Source organism: Leuciscus leuciscus, assembly GCF_965113295.1.
Source record: "Leuciscus leuciscus genome assembly, chromosome: 4".
NCBI lineage: Eukaryota > Metazoa > Chordata > Actinopteri > Cypriniformes > Leuciscidae > Leuciscus > Leuciscus leuciscus.
In genome coordinates, this window is record NC_138728.1 from 33,346,997 (window position 1) to 33,363,210 (window position 16,214).

At 39.7% G+C, this 16,214-nt stretch overlaps 1 protein-coding gene and 1 long non-coding RNA gene across 2 annotated transcripts in view; both read left to right on the forward strand.

Moving 5' to 3' along the window:
* Positions 1-16,214, forward strand: part of LOC309497516 — a 114,431-nt gene that overhangs the window by 46,580 nt on the left and 51,637 nt on the right. The window lies entirely within an intron of this gene.
* On the forward strand, positions 8,969-15,816 carry LOC309497382 (uncharacterized protein). The gene is made up of 6 exons (XM_082167631.1): positions 8,969-8,987; positions 13,666-13,775; positions 14,112-14,831; positions 14,913-15,025; positions 15,097-15,227; positions 15,513-15,816. Exons 2-6 carry the CDS (start codon positions 13,679-13,681, stop codon positions 15,643-15,645), a joined length of 1,194 nt encoding a protein of 397 aa, XP_082023757.1. The 5' UTR covers positions 8,969-8,987; positions 13,666-13,678; the 3' UTR covers positions 15,646-15,816.

Here is a 16,214-nt window from a genome sequence, read left to right on the forward strand (position 1 = left end):
CCCACTAAAAACTTTATAAGAATGTAAAGGGATAATGTTCTAAAAATGTTATGATTAAACCTTTATAGAAGGTCATCACAAAACATTTTTAGAGTGTTCTTAGAGAATGTTATCCTACCTTTTACGAGAACATTCTGGGTAAATGTTCCCAGACTAAACTAAAATAAAACTAACCGCTGAAAACATTATTAGAACACTTTAAGATAATGTTCTCAGAACATTTTTAGAACAAAAAAATTCTAGCTGGGCTATCATAATTTTTTATGAAGATCATGCAATCATGACCATGCCGATTACAGATATGTCACTCAGGCTTCACTAACGTGATTGGTACCATATATAGCTAGACCATAGGCTGCCATCAAGGCCTCAATGAAGGGGATTATGTGAACAGAAAGGGGGTTCACAATGTAAATGTGCAGCCCACTTACTATTGGGATTCTTAATATTCCAGATTAATAATATTATATCTAATAAAAAAAAGGCAGTTGACTTAAATCTTCCATATCACAAATGTGAAAGCAAAATGGCCAGGATCTGTGCATGACTTAAGAATTTTCAGAGATTCACATTTATGCACATTATTTGAAAGTGGTAAGGAAAGTTCCACAATTAAATATCAAGCTCACTGTATTACATACACTTATGCTGATCCTAACAGAACTGCATTTTTTTCATAGGTGATTATGACATGTTCCTGTCTGCAGACAGGTGTTTTATGACCCCATTCCCTGACCCAAACCAGTTACAATGCAGCTCTAGCCAGGACAAGGGCACACAATGAAATGAACTTTGGCTAACTAAAGGGAAGATTTCAGTGTCTGAAAAGTCTGAGGGTTGCACACTTGACAGGGCCTGTGACACTGTTGCATGTGCCATATTACACAACATTGCCAAACAAAAAACACTTTTCATTAAATGTTTAATAAAAGACAAATATGCTTAGTTCCTTGAGTTTTATTTCAATTGTTCTTAAAGAAAAGCCAGTGGTCAAGTGCCTGCAACAAGAGATATTAGACACATGCCTCATGCAACAAATAAAAAGAAAAGTTGTCTATACACTGCCCACCTGTAGGCCTATGTCTCCTCTGTCTGTGCAGACTCTTCTGTAGACCTTTCTGTAGATGTGGAATCCTGCAACTTATATTGCAGCCATAAAGTATACAAGTATAAATTAAGTAATTTATGTAAAAGTTATTTATGCACTTGCAGGTAGGCTAGTTCCTCCATATGACAGTTATCTGAGAGGGTTTATTCGCTGCCCAGTGCTATGGAAACAAATGGACATTACAAAGTCTTATACCTACTTTCTTTCCTTTGGAAAGTTAGAAAATGTCCACTTACTGCACATATTTCAGCCAACACTTTCTTGGGAACAGATACAAGTGTTGGTGTATTATGTAAAAGTGCACAAAAGAGGAAAACACAATGTCATTACAATGAACTACACAAAGTTTTCACTTTCACAAGTCAAAGCAATTCATCATTACTCAAGATTTAACAGTTGAAATGACTATACAGCCTTAATTTAATGCAGCAAAAATGATTTTACGGTGTAGGCTACTAAGATCTTTTTTCTTGGTTGCTTTTATAATCAGACAACCATTTATTTAATAGTGCCTTTTATAAAAGAGACTTTAATATAACTAAAAATTACCATTATGTAAAATATTTTTGTACTTCACTTTTATTTGTTCCCATGTGTGGTGACTCTGACATTACAATGAACAAAGTAATTATGCAATTATTAAAATACAAAAATATAGGCTAATAAGTGATAAAAACATCTAACATGGCCACTTCTTACAGATTTAAATTGTCTGCTACTTTTTACCAGCCCTCTCTCCTGGCTTTTGCAGACTTTGAGGTGTTCCCTGGCGTTTTGATTAAACATAAAAATTCTGAATAAACTTCGACTATTAGTTCTTGCTCTGCTGAGGAGAAAAACTGAGCCCGCCCTTTGACCACGCTGAGCAGCCAATAGCAGCGTTGCTGATCAATGTTTCTACTATCGATACATATCCCCTTTTAAACCAGCGCATGAACGCGCAACTATCTCACTAACTCAATCCAGCTATACTAATCATATCCAGCAGGTGTGTTCGAAGAACCTAATTAGCCAGATCATGATTAGGATGATGATATCATCTTGGATGTCTCATTTGATCTCGGATGTTTTAAGCAACGTACGAAGAACGGGCCCCACAATGCAGTCACGTGACAACATCCACATCACTCGTTGGCCAGATGTGTCTTGAACGCATTTCCATAACGGCACTTCAATTGGTCAGAATTAACGTGCGGGAAAATTCCAACAGAACTCCCGGAAGTAAACAAAGAGGTGGAAAATCGGGCAGACAACACGCCGCTGTTTACTATGGCGAGACGACTGCGTGGACTGATTGTATCCTTGGTCATATTTTATTAAATAGTTTGTCTACAGCACTTTAGACAAACAATAATATTTGAGAATGAAGCGAGGATGTGGCTCGATAATTATGTTAATAATAATTTCTATCAGGCTCCGCACCTCCTCACAACTCCAAGTTTGTCCGCGAGCTGCCATGCTTAAAGTGCAAACTGTCCACAAACATTTCTCCTCATCCCATAATGCACAGTGCAGCTGTCTACGGCAACTGGTTTAGTCCAAAAATGCTCAGTTCTTTGGCAGTTGGTTCTGTTCGAGGTCGGATCACGTTCTCACTACAAACAAACTGCTCCAGAGTTTGTTTGTAGACCTAGTTTGAAGTTCGTTTGTAGACGCTTGTTTGGTCCGCTTTTGGTGCGCACCCGAGTGTGATTGCCGCATTCACACCAGCCCAAACGAACTGCACCAATGGGGAAAACGAACTCTAATGCGATTTAACCGAACTAAATGAGGCAGGTGTGAAAGCACCCGTATATGGAGTCAATATAGGGCCATATATATCTGCAAAATAAAACAATGTTTTGCAAACAAAAAAAATGTTTTGCAAAAAAAAAATGTTTTGCAAATAAAAATAAGAGTATTGAGAATTTTTTTTGCTTTTTTGCAAGTAAAAAAAAAATTATTGCAAAAGAAAAGTTAACCACTGAGAGAAAAAATAAAGTTTAGCAAAGTAAAACTTCAGCAGCATTGACTTTGCAACACATATTTCCCTTTGCGCCGCTCCTTTAAATCCGCGTTTCAGTCATCCGTGCCTCTGCGGCGCAAGCTTTCCTTTGCGCTTCATTTTTCTTTGCGCCTCGCTTTGTGTCCCTGATTTGACGTGGGGGGAGGGGTCAAGAGGTTGGGGTGTGTACAAGGGACGAAGGCGCGTCCCTCTCGTAACGTCATCAGCGCGAGCCCCAGACTATTATTGTCAATAATACATACCTGTGATCCATCACCCGGGCTGCGTTCCAGTCCAAAATTGTCATGCCCTTCACTCGCTAACTTCCCTCCGTCTCGTTCACTCGGATGTACGTCATTGCGAGTGCTCACTACTGGCGGAAACTGCAATGGGCTGAAATGGAACGTCCTAAGCCCTTGATCACTTGGAATCAGCTGTGGAGTTGATTTATTATTTACATTTTGTTTCCCTTTAAGAATTTGTTTAATGCAGCATCCAAATGTTTATAGGTGTGTTTGGGTTGTTTTAAATAAAAAATATATATTATTAATATATCATAGAGTTGTCTGTTGTGGTGGTGATTAGATGAGATATGTGGTGACGTCACAATCGTACTGCATTGTGGGACATATAGGTGCCTGAAGTGTACATTGAAGCAGACTCGCTCCCTCGGTCAAAATCGAGGGAACGAGGGTCTGTCCATATAAACTTCCCTCGTCCACTTCACGAAGTGGAACGCACTTCAAAATGGCGGCAGGGATTCCCCCAAGGGGAAGTGCTTAGGGAAGTTCGCAAGTGCGTGTCTAAGAGTGGACTGGAACGCAGCCTCACATGTCTCTGCTCCGCCATTTCGATCGATCCAGTCGGTCTGGGGCTCGCGCTGATGACGTTACGAGAGGGACGCGCCTTCGTCCCTTGTACACACCCCAACCTCTTGACCCCTCCCCCCACGTCAAATCAGGGACACAAAGCGAGGCGCAAAGAAAAATGAAGCGCAAAGGAAAGCTTGCGCCGCAGAGGCACTTGGTAACTTTTTTAACTTAATAAAACTGTCTAGAAATCATTTGGATGGTTAAACAACCTGTTCTGGTGATATTGGTGACTTTCCCCGCTCCCCCCAGCGTTCCCAGGCGGAAAACCAACCTTGCAACTTGCGCACTGCCGTCCCGGCAAAGTGAAATTGGAAGTCTCGTGAGAACCGAGAACGAGAAGAGAACGAGCGCGAAACACAAATTGCTTTACGGCAATTCGACATAAACACACACGCATGTATGATGTATTACCAGATGACCCACCTCGGTAGACATAGCTCCACACGATACAGTTGGCTTGCTCCGATCAAAACAAACGCACATGAGCAGCGGTAGAGAGGGGGAGGAGGCCGCCGCAAGTGAGTTTTTTACGACTGTGTTGTGAAATATACGCCCCCCCACAGCTGTAGGGGGAGCTCGTGGGGAAAACATGCGACAACAAAAGGGAAAATCAGCGAAGAAGTGACTAGAGTTCGCTAGAGTTACAGAGTTCTCCTTTAAAGGGAAAGGGAAATATGTGTTGCAAAGTCAATGCTGCTGAAGTTTTACTTTGCTAAACATTTTTTTTTTTGCAAAACATTTTTTTTGTTTGCAAAACATTGTTTTATTTTGCAGATATATATGGCCCTATATTGACTCCATACTCGTAGCCTCTGATTTAGTGATGGGCGGATCGATCCTGAAGTATCGATACTTCGATACTGACGTGGTATCGAAAAGGATCGATCCTGTGTTTTTTTACCAGTAATTTTTTATTAATTTAGCACGCAATTCAGTGCGTAAAATAAGCTTCTAAGTGGAAAAAGAAGCGAATGTTATAGCGGATAATTGTGTAGGATAGAACTTTTTCTCCTAGTCATCTGGATACAAGACGAAACCAATCAATCACAGGCTCTCTGTTAGTTCGATGCTGGTGCTTCGCTGAGCTCACAGGCCCAGTGCGTTTGGGAAACGAAGCCTTGCTTAGATGACAGAGAAACAATCGGGAATTATTTCGCAATAAACAAACCAAAAGTGTACATAACGGTTCAAAATGTTGACGTCAGTAAGATTTTTTTAATGAAATTAATATTTTTATTCAACAAGGATCGATGCATTAAATTGATCAAAAGTGACAGTCAAGGGTTTTACACTGTTAAAAAAAAATCTTCTTCATATAAATGCTGTTCTTTCAACTTTGTTCATCAAATAATTCTGCATAAAATGTATCATGGTTTCCAGAAAAATATGAAACTGTTTTCAACATTGATAATAATAAGAAATGTTTCCTGAGCAGCAAATCAGCATATTAAAATTAAATATCATCATGACTGGAGTAATGATGCCGAAAATTCAGCTTTGATCACATGAATAAATTACAGTTTACTATGGCATAGAAAACAGATAGCCTATGTTAAATTGTAATATTACAGTTTTTACTGTATTTTTGATCAAATAAATGCAGAAGAGAATTTAAAATCTTACAGACCCCAAACTTTTGAACAGTAGGCTAGTAGTAGGCTAGTACTATAATTAGGGTAGTTTTGTAAAAGTCACTGACTAATTACAGGCGAGTTGAGAGCACAAATCACAAAATATTTAGGCCTAGTAGTCATGAAAACGTATTCAGATTTAGCATATTAATGATGCATTCACCTCATAAATCATAACACACTGCTCTAGCACAGGAAAGTGCATACAAGTTCAAGTGCATGCTTTTAAAATGAAAAAGTATTGGTATCGGTATCGATATCGGCGATACTGGCCCTGTATTTACTTGGTATCGGATCGATACCGAAATTTGAAGTATCGCCCATCACTACTCTGATTTTAACGCTCTGTGTGAAAGGGCGTGACTGTGTGAGACTATAGTGTAAACACCCACTGCTCTGATTGGCTGACATGTTTGCAAATGAAATAGCTAGCATTACATGTGTAAATCTCTATGTTTCTTTACTTTAAAAAATCTTTACTATGTTTTTACTATTACAGCTATCAAGATTAACGAATCGTATTTAAAGCATTATATCTAAACATTCCATCACAAGAAAGGTTGCAGTGATGAGCATTGAGCAGATGAAAGACAGTCTGTTGATAGCTTTAGAATTAGAATAAACATGGTTACTTACATGTTTGTGGTGTTGCTGGCAGATCCATATCGTAAAAGTCTGTTGGCAAAGCCTGCGTCGAAATTGCAACTGAATTACCAAATAATCCACAGTGAACCTAATACTAACAAATAATGCACTGCTGAGACATTCACATTATAAAAAAAAAAATCCTAGCAATAGGATCCTTTGGAAGGTAATGGTATTGATCCTGTTTCGATCTTTTCTCGTTCTCATGTCACTACCCAGCAAACACATTTACGTTGTGGCAACGTCTGTGGCACGTTGCATTTCTGCTATGGCAACGTCGCTATACGTGCTCGCAACATTGTAACAACGCAGAATTGTAAGATGCGACAGGCCTGTAGCCATAGATATATACACTAGATGTCGCCTTGGCTACGGCAGTTCATTGGAACGAATGCGTCAATAGAGCCACCATCTTGGAACAGGGGAGCCCCCACAGACAGTATATAAACTGGACACAGCGACCCCATAGGTTTCAACGGAGAAAAGTGAAGCAAATTAGAAGCACTCACTTCCTGATGGCTGAGCGTACTTCCGCAGACTCAAACTGAGCTTGACGACGTAGATGTGACGTGAGCAACCCGTCTGACAGTTGTAAGTCTTCTAGTAGTTGTGCCAAGCGAAATCTGAATCATTCCCTTCCGAAACTTGCAGAGACGGAGAGCGTGAGTAGGAGCTGTCCATGAGCTAGGAGCAGGAGCAACTTTATGACTCTCTATGGGCTTCTCCCTTGACTTTATCGGACTTTATGCCTCAACGTCCCCCCGATTGACTGCGAGCTTCTCCTCCTGTCTATACGGTAATTTCCAGAGAGTCGCGTGGTTATGACGCAATCGTTAGTCTATTTTTACAAAAACTGCTTCTACGGGGCCATAACGCCTTTTATACATTGTCGTGTTTCTTTAGAAAAAAACAATGGACAAATGGAGTCTTTAAACGCCTCAGATGTAGAGTTATTCGCTGTCAAAGTGACGTCAAAATGAATGGGAGTCAATGGAATGGTAACAGGTGATGGCTTGTTAGCCAATGGCGGCCCCCGGGGGTGGTATGGAATTCGAGAGCTCAATTACCCCCCTGGGAGCCCCTCCTCTTTAATGCATCAGCGTCAATGGAGGCAAAGGTCTAACGGAAATAAAATCACCATAAATCGTCATGAATGCGATTTTCTAGTTTTTTTGGTTCGTTCCAACAGTCAGACATGTATTTACTGTATCATTGAGTCCAGAGAAAATTTTAGGTTTTGATATTAAGATAATCGACTTCTTTTTCAAAATATAATGCATAGTGCTAAGTCTTAGTCACATTCTTCCACTTGAGTAAACTTAGAATGAACTATCGCTACTTACCTTAGCCTACTGCATGCAAAATGGCTACAATGGTGTGACTATAAATGTTAATTTAAACATTTAAATTGTATTGGTTTATTAGATATGATACACAAAGCAATTTGCAGATGGAAACAAATACAACATTTGAGTGGAACATAATGTGAAAGTTAGATAGTTGAGGTGCCAAAGACCGTTTCATATTTTCTTTATTCCTGTCCTGCAATACTTTTGCCACATTAAATAAGTATGTAGGCTACTAAAGTAGTAAATACATCTTAAATAGCTAAACAGTTGACATTTTCACAAATTCCAGTGACCTTCCACACCTCCATCCCCAGTTTGCAAGGAAGAAACAAGCCATTGAGCCCACTGTATCCTTGTGCACAACTCACACATACATAAGATTTGTGGAATTCTATGTATAATAATCATGGATGTACGGGCGGCGCTAGATCATTGACGGGGAGCTGCGCAATTATAGGCTATATATATAGGCATGCTGCTTTCGAATGCTGCTTTCGAAGGATGAAGCCTTTGAATTGGGACACAGCACAAATATAGGGCTGAATAGGAAAAAAATAAAAATCTATCCAGTTACTGATGATTTTTATAAGACAAACCGCACAGTTTGCCAAAAAGCATTTTCAGTTGCTCATTGGCTGTGCTGCTAAAGGTTATTAAATACTGCTCTATAACTGTGATACATCCCACAGTCTCTGTTTCTGTCATCCTCCCTGTCCCTGAACGCCACAAATGCAAATGCGAATTATTCACCCCCTTTCCAGTTAATTGTAATAGATTCAAAGGTCCAGTCAGGCCTATTTTAGGCTGTTTGTGTCCATTTGGGTCATGACGGAATTTTTTTTTTTTTTGCCATTCTAGTTATCATCACAATCATGGTAAAATCTACATGAGTCTAGGAAGTCTAGGGCCACTTTACACTTCACTTTTACAAATTCACACACAAAAACTTCCCTATAAACACTTCCCCTTGGGAGAATCCCAATTGCTATTGCCAAAGTTTATGGGCAGACCCTCGACTCCTTGATTTTGATCAAGGGAGCAAGTCTGCCCATATGTAGACCATGTCCCAAATGGTACACTTCACGTGCTCTTGCGGTCTTGTGGACTTACAATGGCCGTGTATGCGTGTCAAGACTGCTGGGTGTCGATTTTTAATTCTAGGTTTCAGAAGAGTGCTGGCAAACACCCCTTAGCAGCCAATATGTGCCCTCGATGCACACTTTTACAGAGCCCACGAGCTCTACAGCAGACAGTCAAAGCGTAATCAAGTAATCAAGGTCTTAAGACGTTGTTTCATTTAAACCTTTTGCACAGGTTCTGCAAAAATGGGCAGGTATAAATGAACAGTGCTCATTCTAAAGACCACAGCTCATCTGTGAACACATACTGTAACTGTAAGTAAGTGCAAAAAATGGAATCTAACATCTATTTTGTAAAATGTGATGATTCGAAATTCGATTATTTCAGGATCAGTTCTTTCCGCTCTTTCCCTGGGAATGATGTCACATGCACGATCCTTAAAGGGATGGTTCGGAGTAATTTCAACCTAGGGTCCTTTGCACCATGACCTCGAGCCAAACACTATTTAAATAACAGTTGCCTGATGGCTTATGCTACCGCTAACCCGGACGTCGAGGTCACTTCCTTGATTTGGGAAAAGCCCGTAAAAGTCCTGTCAGAAAGTGATTGGCACCAGCCAATAGGGGGGCACCAAATGATTAAGACAATGGCTAAACCTTTAAAATAGTTTTCATGTTTTGTATATATATTATTTTGCTGGAAGAGATGCAGATGCAAAATGAACAGTAAGAGGCCGTGAACATATCGCGTCTTTTGTGCGCTCAAGTTCGTTATTTCAAATGCAGGCGTGCGGCATGCGCGCTCATAATGGAAGCAACACGGTGCGACACGCTCGTTTTTTCTAGGCGCAGCGAGATGAAAAAATCTAAACTTTTCAGAATGCCGCAAGCGCAGGTCATGTGACAAGAACCGACCAATCAGCTTCACCCTTTCCGTAACAACATTGAAAGCTCAGTCAACAGTGTGTGGAGTGCGCAGTTCATGGTTTCATAGCAATGATAGACGCCATGGGAGCGCAAGCGATTTGGAAAGAAGGAGACAGCGGCACAGCCGCGCTTTCCACGCGTTTTTAGACGCGATATGTGTACGGCCCCTTAATGATACAAAATATTCTGAGAGAATATAAAATATATGCATATAAAGAATTGCGATTGGGTCGGGTCACAGTGTATTTGCCCCCTCCCCCCAGTCAGAGTCGAGCCCGCCAATGAAAATATCACGACACATAGCCACCCTTCAAAAAGTTCCAACAATATCAAATTTTTTCTTCGAAATTAAGAAAAGACAGAGACATCGATCGGCATCACCAGCAGAAGGCACTAGCAGCGAAACTAATACCTCAACCGATACGACTCAAGCAGCAGCTAATGTTGTGAGCAAAGGCGGTAGCACAAAGTCTAGAAAAAGTTGTTCTGCACTTAAAATGTGGTCTCCCTAGGGCACTACACTGTATTAATCTGGGCCTGTCGTCAGTAGATCACGAGCAGAGCATTTTCACTCCCATCGGCGCTGTTTTGGAATTGCTCTCTCATGCTAATTTGCCCTGTTTAGTAAATCTGCCCCCTAAAATATTTATAAGTTCATCAGATATCACTTGTCTGATTTTTTATCTTATGCCTCAACTGAAGACAAAATATGGTGACGCAATCAGCCTTTGATTGCTGCCTTCGAAGGCCTTTGAATTGGGACACAGCACAAATATAACTGAATAGAAAAATAGAATAGAATTTTTTTTTTTTATCTATCCAGTAACTGATGATTTTTATAAGACAAACTGCACAGTTTGCCGAAAAGCATTTTCAGTTGCTCATTGGCCGTGCTGCTAAAGGTCATTAAATACTGCTCTACAAACCCTGTGATACATCTTTTCACACTGAGGACAATTGAGGGACTCAAACACAACTATTACAAAAGCTGCAAACATTCACTATAGGTTCAAGATGGCAACACATGATGCATTTAGAGCTGGAGACTTTTGAACAGGATGATTGGTGCAAGTTGTACTTATATGTAAATATCTTATGTAGGTCTAAAGGTCATCTATAGGTCAATACTAAATGCAAAAATAATATATTTGAACAAAATAATAACGATTTAATCCGATCATGTTGTTCAGATTTTTTTCATCCCTCTGACACTGAGAAAATGGCACAGATTTTTGGACAGATTTTAGGAAGTCTAGGGCCACTTTACACTTCACTTTAAATTTACACACAAAAACTTCCCTATAAACACTTCCCCTCGGGAGAATCCCCATTGCTTTTGCCAAAGTTTATATGGGCAGACCCTCGAATCCCTGATTTTGATCAAGGGAGGAAGTCTGCCTATATGTAGACCATGTCCCAAATAGTACACTTCACGTGGTCTTGTGGACTTACAATGGCTGTTGTGCATGTGTGTCTGTTAAGTCCACAAGACTGCTGGGTGTCGATTTTTAATTCTAGGTTTCAGAAGAGTGCTGGCAAACGCCCCCTTAGCAGCCAATATGTGCCCTCGATACGCACTTTTACAGAGCCCACAAGCTCTACAGCAGACAGTCAAAGCGGCATTACGTCACGAAAGTGTGAACTCGGAAGAAGACCATGAGGGCTTAAGGGTTCAATTTGGGACAGGGTACAGACAGTCAGCCGTACCGTACACTTCAGTCAGCACCAGCTCTCAAAATGCAACATGACATCACAGCAGATCGTGCTTAATTTACTACCACAACACACAACTGTAGTGTATGATATATAATATTATTATTAGCTATAGATCAGAAAAAAAAAAATCTAATTAAACAGCATCATAGCAGATTCCAAGTAATCAAGGTCTTAAAGGGACACTTCACCCATTATCATTTAGCTTTGTATTGTTAGAAACCCAGTCATATATTATAATGATCATGGATTTTTCCTTTATTTTTGCCTGAGATGGGAGAAATAAGGATTTTAGTGTTTTACTTCCTGCTTATTATGACGTAAAAATCGTCATTTTGCGTCACAATAAGCAGGAAGTCAAAATTCATTGAAAAGTGTATAGACTACAAACACTAGCTTATTATTATTCCAGGGGGTGGGACCCACTCACCCTACAGGCCTATTATAGATCAGTGGGTGGGACTAAACTTACAGAAACGAAAATGAAAATCCGCCATCTTTTTTGGAAGCTATGTAGCTAAGCTAACAAGCGCTTATGGAGTCAGATTTACGAGAATGGCTGGAGGAACAACTCATGATATGGAAGAAGAGGATTTTCAAAGTCTGTTGCTCGAAACAGATGTTCGTGGCTATCTATACGAGCCGCAATATAGCGCAGAGCAGCTGAGGCTGATGGAGGAACAGGAGGCGGCGGCTGCAGCCGAGGCCGGAGACCTGCCTGTCGCGTCCGAGGAGCCCGGGCGTGCTCGAGCTGCTGCGGACTGGTGGTGCCTGTGCTCTCGTTGTGCGCCTACGGACACAGAGCTAGAGTCCGTCTGCTGCCAAGAATTTCAAAGATGCCAATTTCTCCTCGAAGAAATGTCTGAGGCAGACAAGGACACGGATGTTTGCGTTGTGAACCATCCTAGTTTCGCCCCGCATATGGACAGAGGCGTCCTGGAGACATATTTCAGAATTCCGAAGATAAACTGGAAACGCCAGCCGAAGCCTGCAGGGACAAATGGACGTCTAACTGTAAAGTAAGTGTTTCAATTTTATTTATTATTCATTTCGTGAAATGTACACAATTTCTTCAAGCATTATTATCACGAAGTGATTCCCGGTTAATACGTAACGTCAACTGTAAACTGTTTGTGCAGTACATTTTTTAATGCACAAAAAGCTTACTGTTGCATTGTTTACTACTGTGGCACGTAAATACCATACATCGCTAACTGTGTCCTCAATGTCTTGTAGACAATATCGCCTAACAGCCTACCGACACTTTCTCGAATGGGTCCTGCAAGGCGAGAGATTGGGTAGAGGACGTCGTGTCGTTCTACCCGCTTGTGTCGTGCAGGCAATTCGACTAAAATATCCAGCTCCAGATGGCCAGTACTGCGGGCACCAAGAAGTTGAGGACGCTCAGGAGGAATTATAACTTTTGTTCATATTTATATTTTTTGTTGTTATAAATATTACAATAAATTTTTTACATTCACTTTTCTGTTGTCCTAATAGTGTTTCTCCAAATTTATGTTTGATAATAATTTGGACTATTAAATGATAAACATAAGTGGAACACTGGAACTATTAACCACCTGTTGTCTTATAACAATATATTGAAAAAAAATTTAAGCGTAACCACTGTTTTGCTGTCATATTGTGCAAGACTAAATGGCAAAGTTTATTTCTAAATCAATTTACTCTCAAGTTTGTAACGAAGAACTGTAGTGTAGACATAAAGAATTGAATAAGTATTTTTTTATTCACAAATGTAAGAATTTTGTCATGAGTAGACAAGAAATTTAAACAAGACTAACTAAACAAGTCACTGTTTGCATCGCTCCACATCTCTCGGTAGGGCATGAAAACTTACTTTTTGCCCTTTCCTTGATTTGGCTGAACATCCCGGTACCATGCAATAGTTCACCATTTCCAAATAAATAGTAACAAGGAATATTTCAAAAATGAGATCGCCAATGAATTTCAAACTCAAGCGGTAACGTTAGCTAGCCTAGTGCTTTCTCTGATAGGCGGGTTTCGCATAGGCGGTGTTCTGGATTAGTGGGAGTGGCTTGTGGAGCTGTGCAAATGTGTTGCATTGTGGGAGTTGTGGTTTACCATACAAATGAGCCTTAAAGTTACTTTCTGTAATAACTCGGTCAAAAAGGCACCAATTTAGAAAATTTCAAAACATTTCAACTACATATATGACCCACTTTCAATGAAGATCAATGTTCCCACGGGTGAAGTGTCCCTTTAAGGCGTGTTTCATTTAAATCTTTTGCACAGGTTACGCAAAAATGGGCAGGTCAGCACTATATAAATGAACGGTGCTTATTCTAAAGACCACAGCTCATCTGTGAACACATACTGTAAGTGCAAAAAATGGAAACCAACATCAATTTTGTAAAATTTGAAAACAGCGATACTAAAGGCAAACCTGAAGGTCACCATCAGGATGAAGGAAAAACACGAAAGTGCAGTAAGTAAAGTTTATTCTGAAGCAGAGATGGTGTCATTAATGTTTGAGAAACTGAGAAATCTTACATAAAATTTCAATTATTGTGCTCTAAGAACAATGTTTAAATATGAAATGGATTAACAAAATTATTTTTTCTCTTTGCAGCATATGTTCTTGTTTGCATTTTTTACCATGTATTAATTTCAGATGATCGTCATTATAAAAGAGCATTCAAAAGAACACTCTTTGAAAAACCTTTTCAGTACTTAAAAAGGTTGATTTTAGGAGTTATATTTTATTGTTTGGAGTGAATTGTTCTCAATTGATATTTGTGTGTTTTCTCTCTCTGTTTGTCAGGAGGAAGTTGGTGTTTGGTGCTGATGACAGTGTGTCTTGGGCTCATTTGTGCTCTTCTACTGGCCTACATCTTACTGCAGAACATCAACATCACAGCAGAGAGAGACCTGTTAAAGAGTTACACGAACACAGTTGAAGAGTTCAATCAGACTATCAACAGCTTAAAGGGCAATAACACTAATCTAATGATTGAAAAAGCCCAACTGCAGAACAACTTCAACTCTTCAAGTCAGAAGAACCTGCAGCTGGAGACCAGAGTCAATAACCTCACTGCTGAGAAAAGCCAGTTACAGAACAGTTTGAACTCTTCGAGTCAGAAGAACCTGCAGCTGGAAACCAGAGTCAATAACCTCACTGCTGAGAAAAGCCAGTTACAGAACAGTTTGAACTCTTCGAGTCAGAAGAACCTGGAGCTGGAGACCAGAGTCAATAACCTCACTGCTGAGAAAAGCCAGTTACAGAGAAGCGTTGACTCTTTGAGTCAGAAGAAACTGGAGCTGGAGACCAGAGTCAATAACCTCACTGCTGAGAAAAACCAGTTACAGAACAGTTTGAACTCTTCGAATCAGAAGAAACTGGAGCTGGAGACCAGAGTCAATAACCTCACTGCTGAGAAAAGCCAGTTACAGAACAGTTTGAACTCTTCGAGTCAGAAGAACCTGGAGTTAGAAAGCAAAGTCACATCTCTGACTGATGAACTAAATAAAACTTATGTAAAAGGTTAGTACAGTTCTGTTTTTGTGTAAGTACCTACTTTCCTTCTTTTATGAATACCGTTTTTAAAAAGTGTATTCCTGTTAGGAGCTCAGTGTGGTTGGTTTTTCATAACCCCTCAGTTGAGCTGGTCTAGCAGCAGGCAGTACTGCAAGGATCGTGGTGGTGATCTGATCATTCTCAACACTGAAGTGAAGCAGGTGAGTTTGTTTTAATGGTTTGTTAATGAATGAGAGGAATCACACTTATTCCTGTTTTTATTAACTTACAGAGGTACCTACCTTCTATTTTCCTGAAAACAAACCTGGGGTTAAACACGGGGGAGAGTGTGTGGATCGGTCTGAATGGCGCACAGCAGGAGGGCAGTATGAAATGGGTGGATAATTCACCACTCAGTCAATGGTAAGTGCTAAAAAGCACTGAATATTTATTAGTTTAGTATTTTTATTCTTGTTTTAAAAATCCATCACAACCATCAGGAAGTGTCTGAAAACACACCTCTTCCATGACCTCAACAATCACAAGCAAATCAACTTCCTATAAATAAATTATATTATTCTTCTCTATTTTACTTTTCTGCACTTTCATTTCTACTCCAGCTTATTTTGCTACTTTATTGTTACTTTATTGTTGATTCGTGAATTTTGGGGTTCTGAATAATTAACAAAACTGATACATGTTATTCAGGTTTTGGTACCCAGGTGAGCCGAATAATGCAGGTGGAAATGAGGATTGTGTTGAACTGTATCCTTCAGTTCCTCTCCAGAACTGGAATGATCTCTCATGCGCCTACAGCAGAAAAGGGATTTGTGAGAAATAGGGTTCATCCTGGCTTGTGCTTTTATTTGTATTCTTTTATTTACTTTCATTTGATATGAACCACTTTCATGATATCAGTTTTGTTTTATGATTTTTCTGTAATGTACAAAATCAAGAATGTAAAATTGTCATTTATTTTCTCATTGCTTTATTAAACTCACAAAATTATGTTTCTCATGGGGTGAATTATTAATTACTTATTAATTAACTTATTAATTATTGAATATTATTAAAACCTCATAGTTGGAGTCGATGAAATGATGAAATAAAAAACGAAGGAAATGTGTTTAATAGCTTGTTTGGAGTCACGTGATTCTGATGACATGCGAAATTCAGATGGAGGGCAGGAAGTGAAAAGCATAATGGACAGGATGGAAAATGGACGAGGAAAGTCCGTACTGTGCTGGTTTAGAACTGTATAAACAGAAAACCACAGCATATGTTGGACGTGATCCTTATGTTATGAATAGGAGGGATTTTTCTACTGAATTGAAATACTTGCCTGCCACTGAGGCGGTAGATATACAGAAAGTGAAGCTGACTTCAGACCTGACTTGTTCAAAAGAGATG

What these genes read in the sequence shown, in the direction of transcription:
- LOC309497382 (XM_082167631.1), top strand. Translation starts at nt 13,679, where the DNA reads ATGGAAACCAACATCAATTTTGTAAAATTTGAAAACAGCGATACTAAA. An exon ending in TCAACACTGAAGTGAAGCAG is followed by an intron (nt 15,026 to 15,096) that starts GTGAGTTTGTTT and finishes ATTAACTTACAG; the next exon opens with AGGTACCTACCTTCTATTTT. An exon ending in AATTCACCACTCAGTCAATG is followed by an intron (nt 15,228 to 15,512) that starts GTAAGTGCTAAA and finishes CATGTTATTCAG; the next exon opens with GTTTTGGTACCCAGGTGAGC.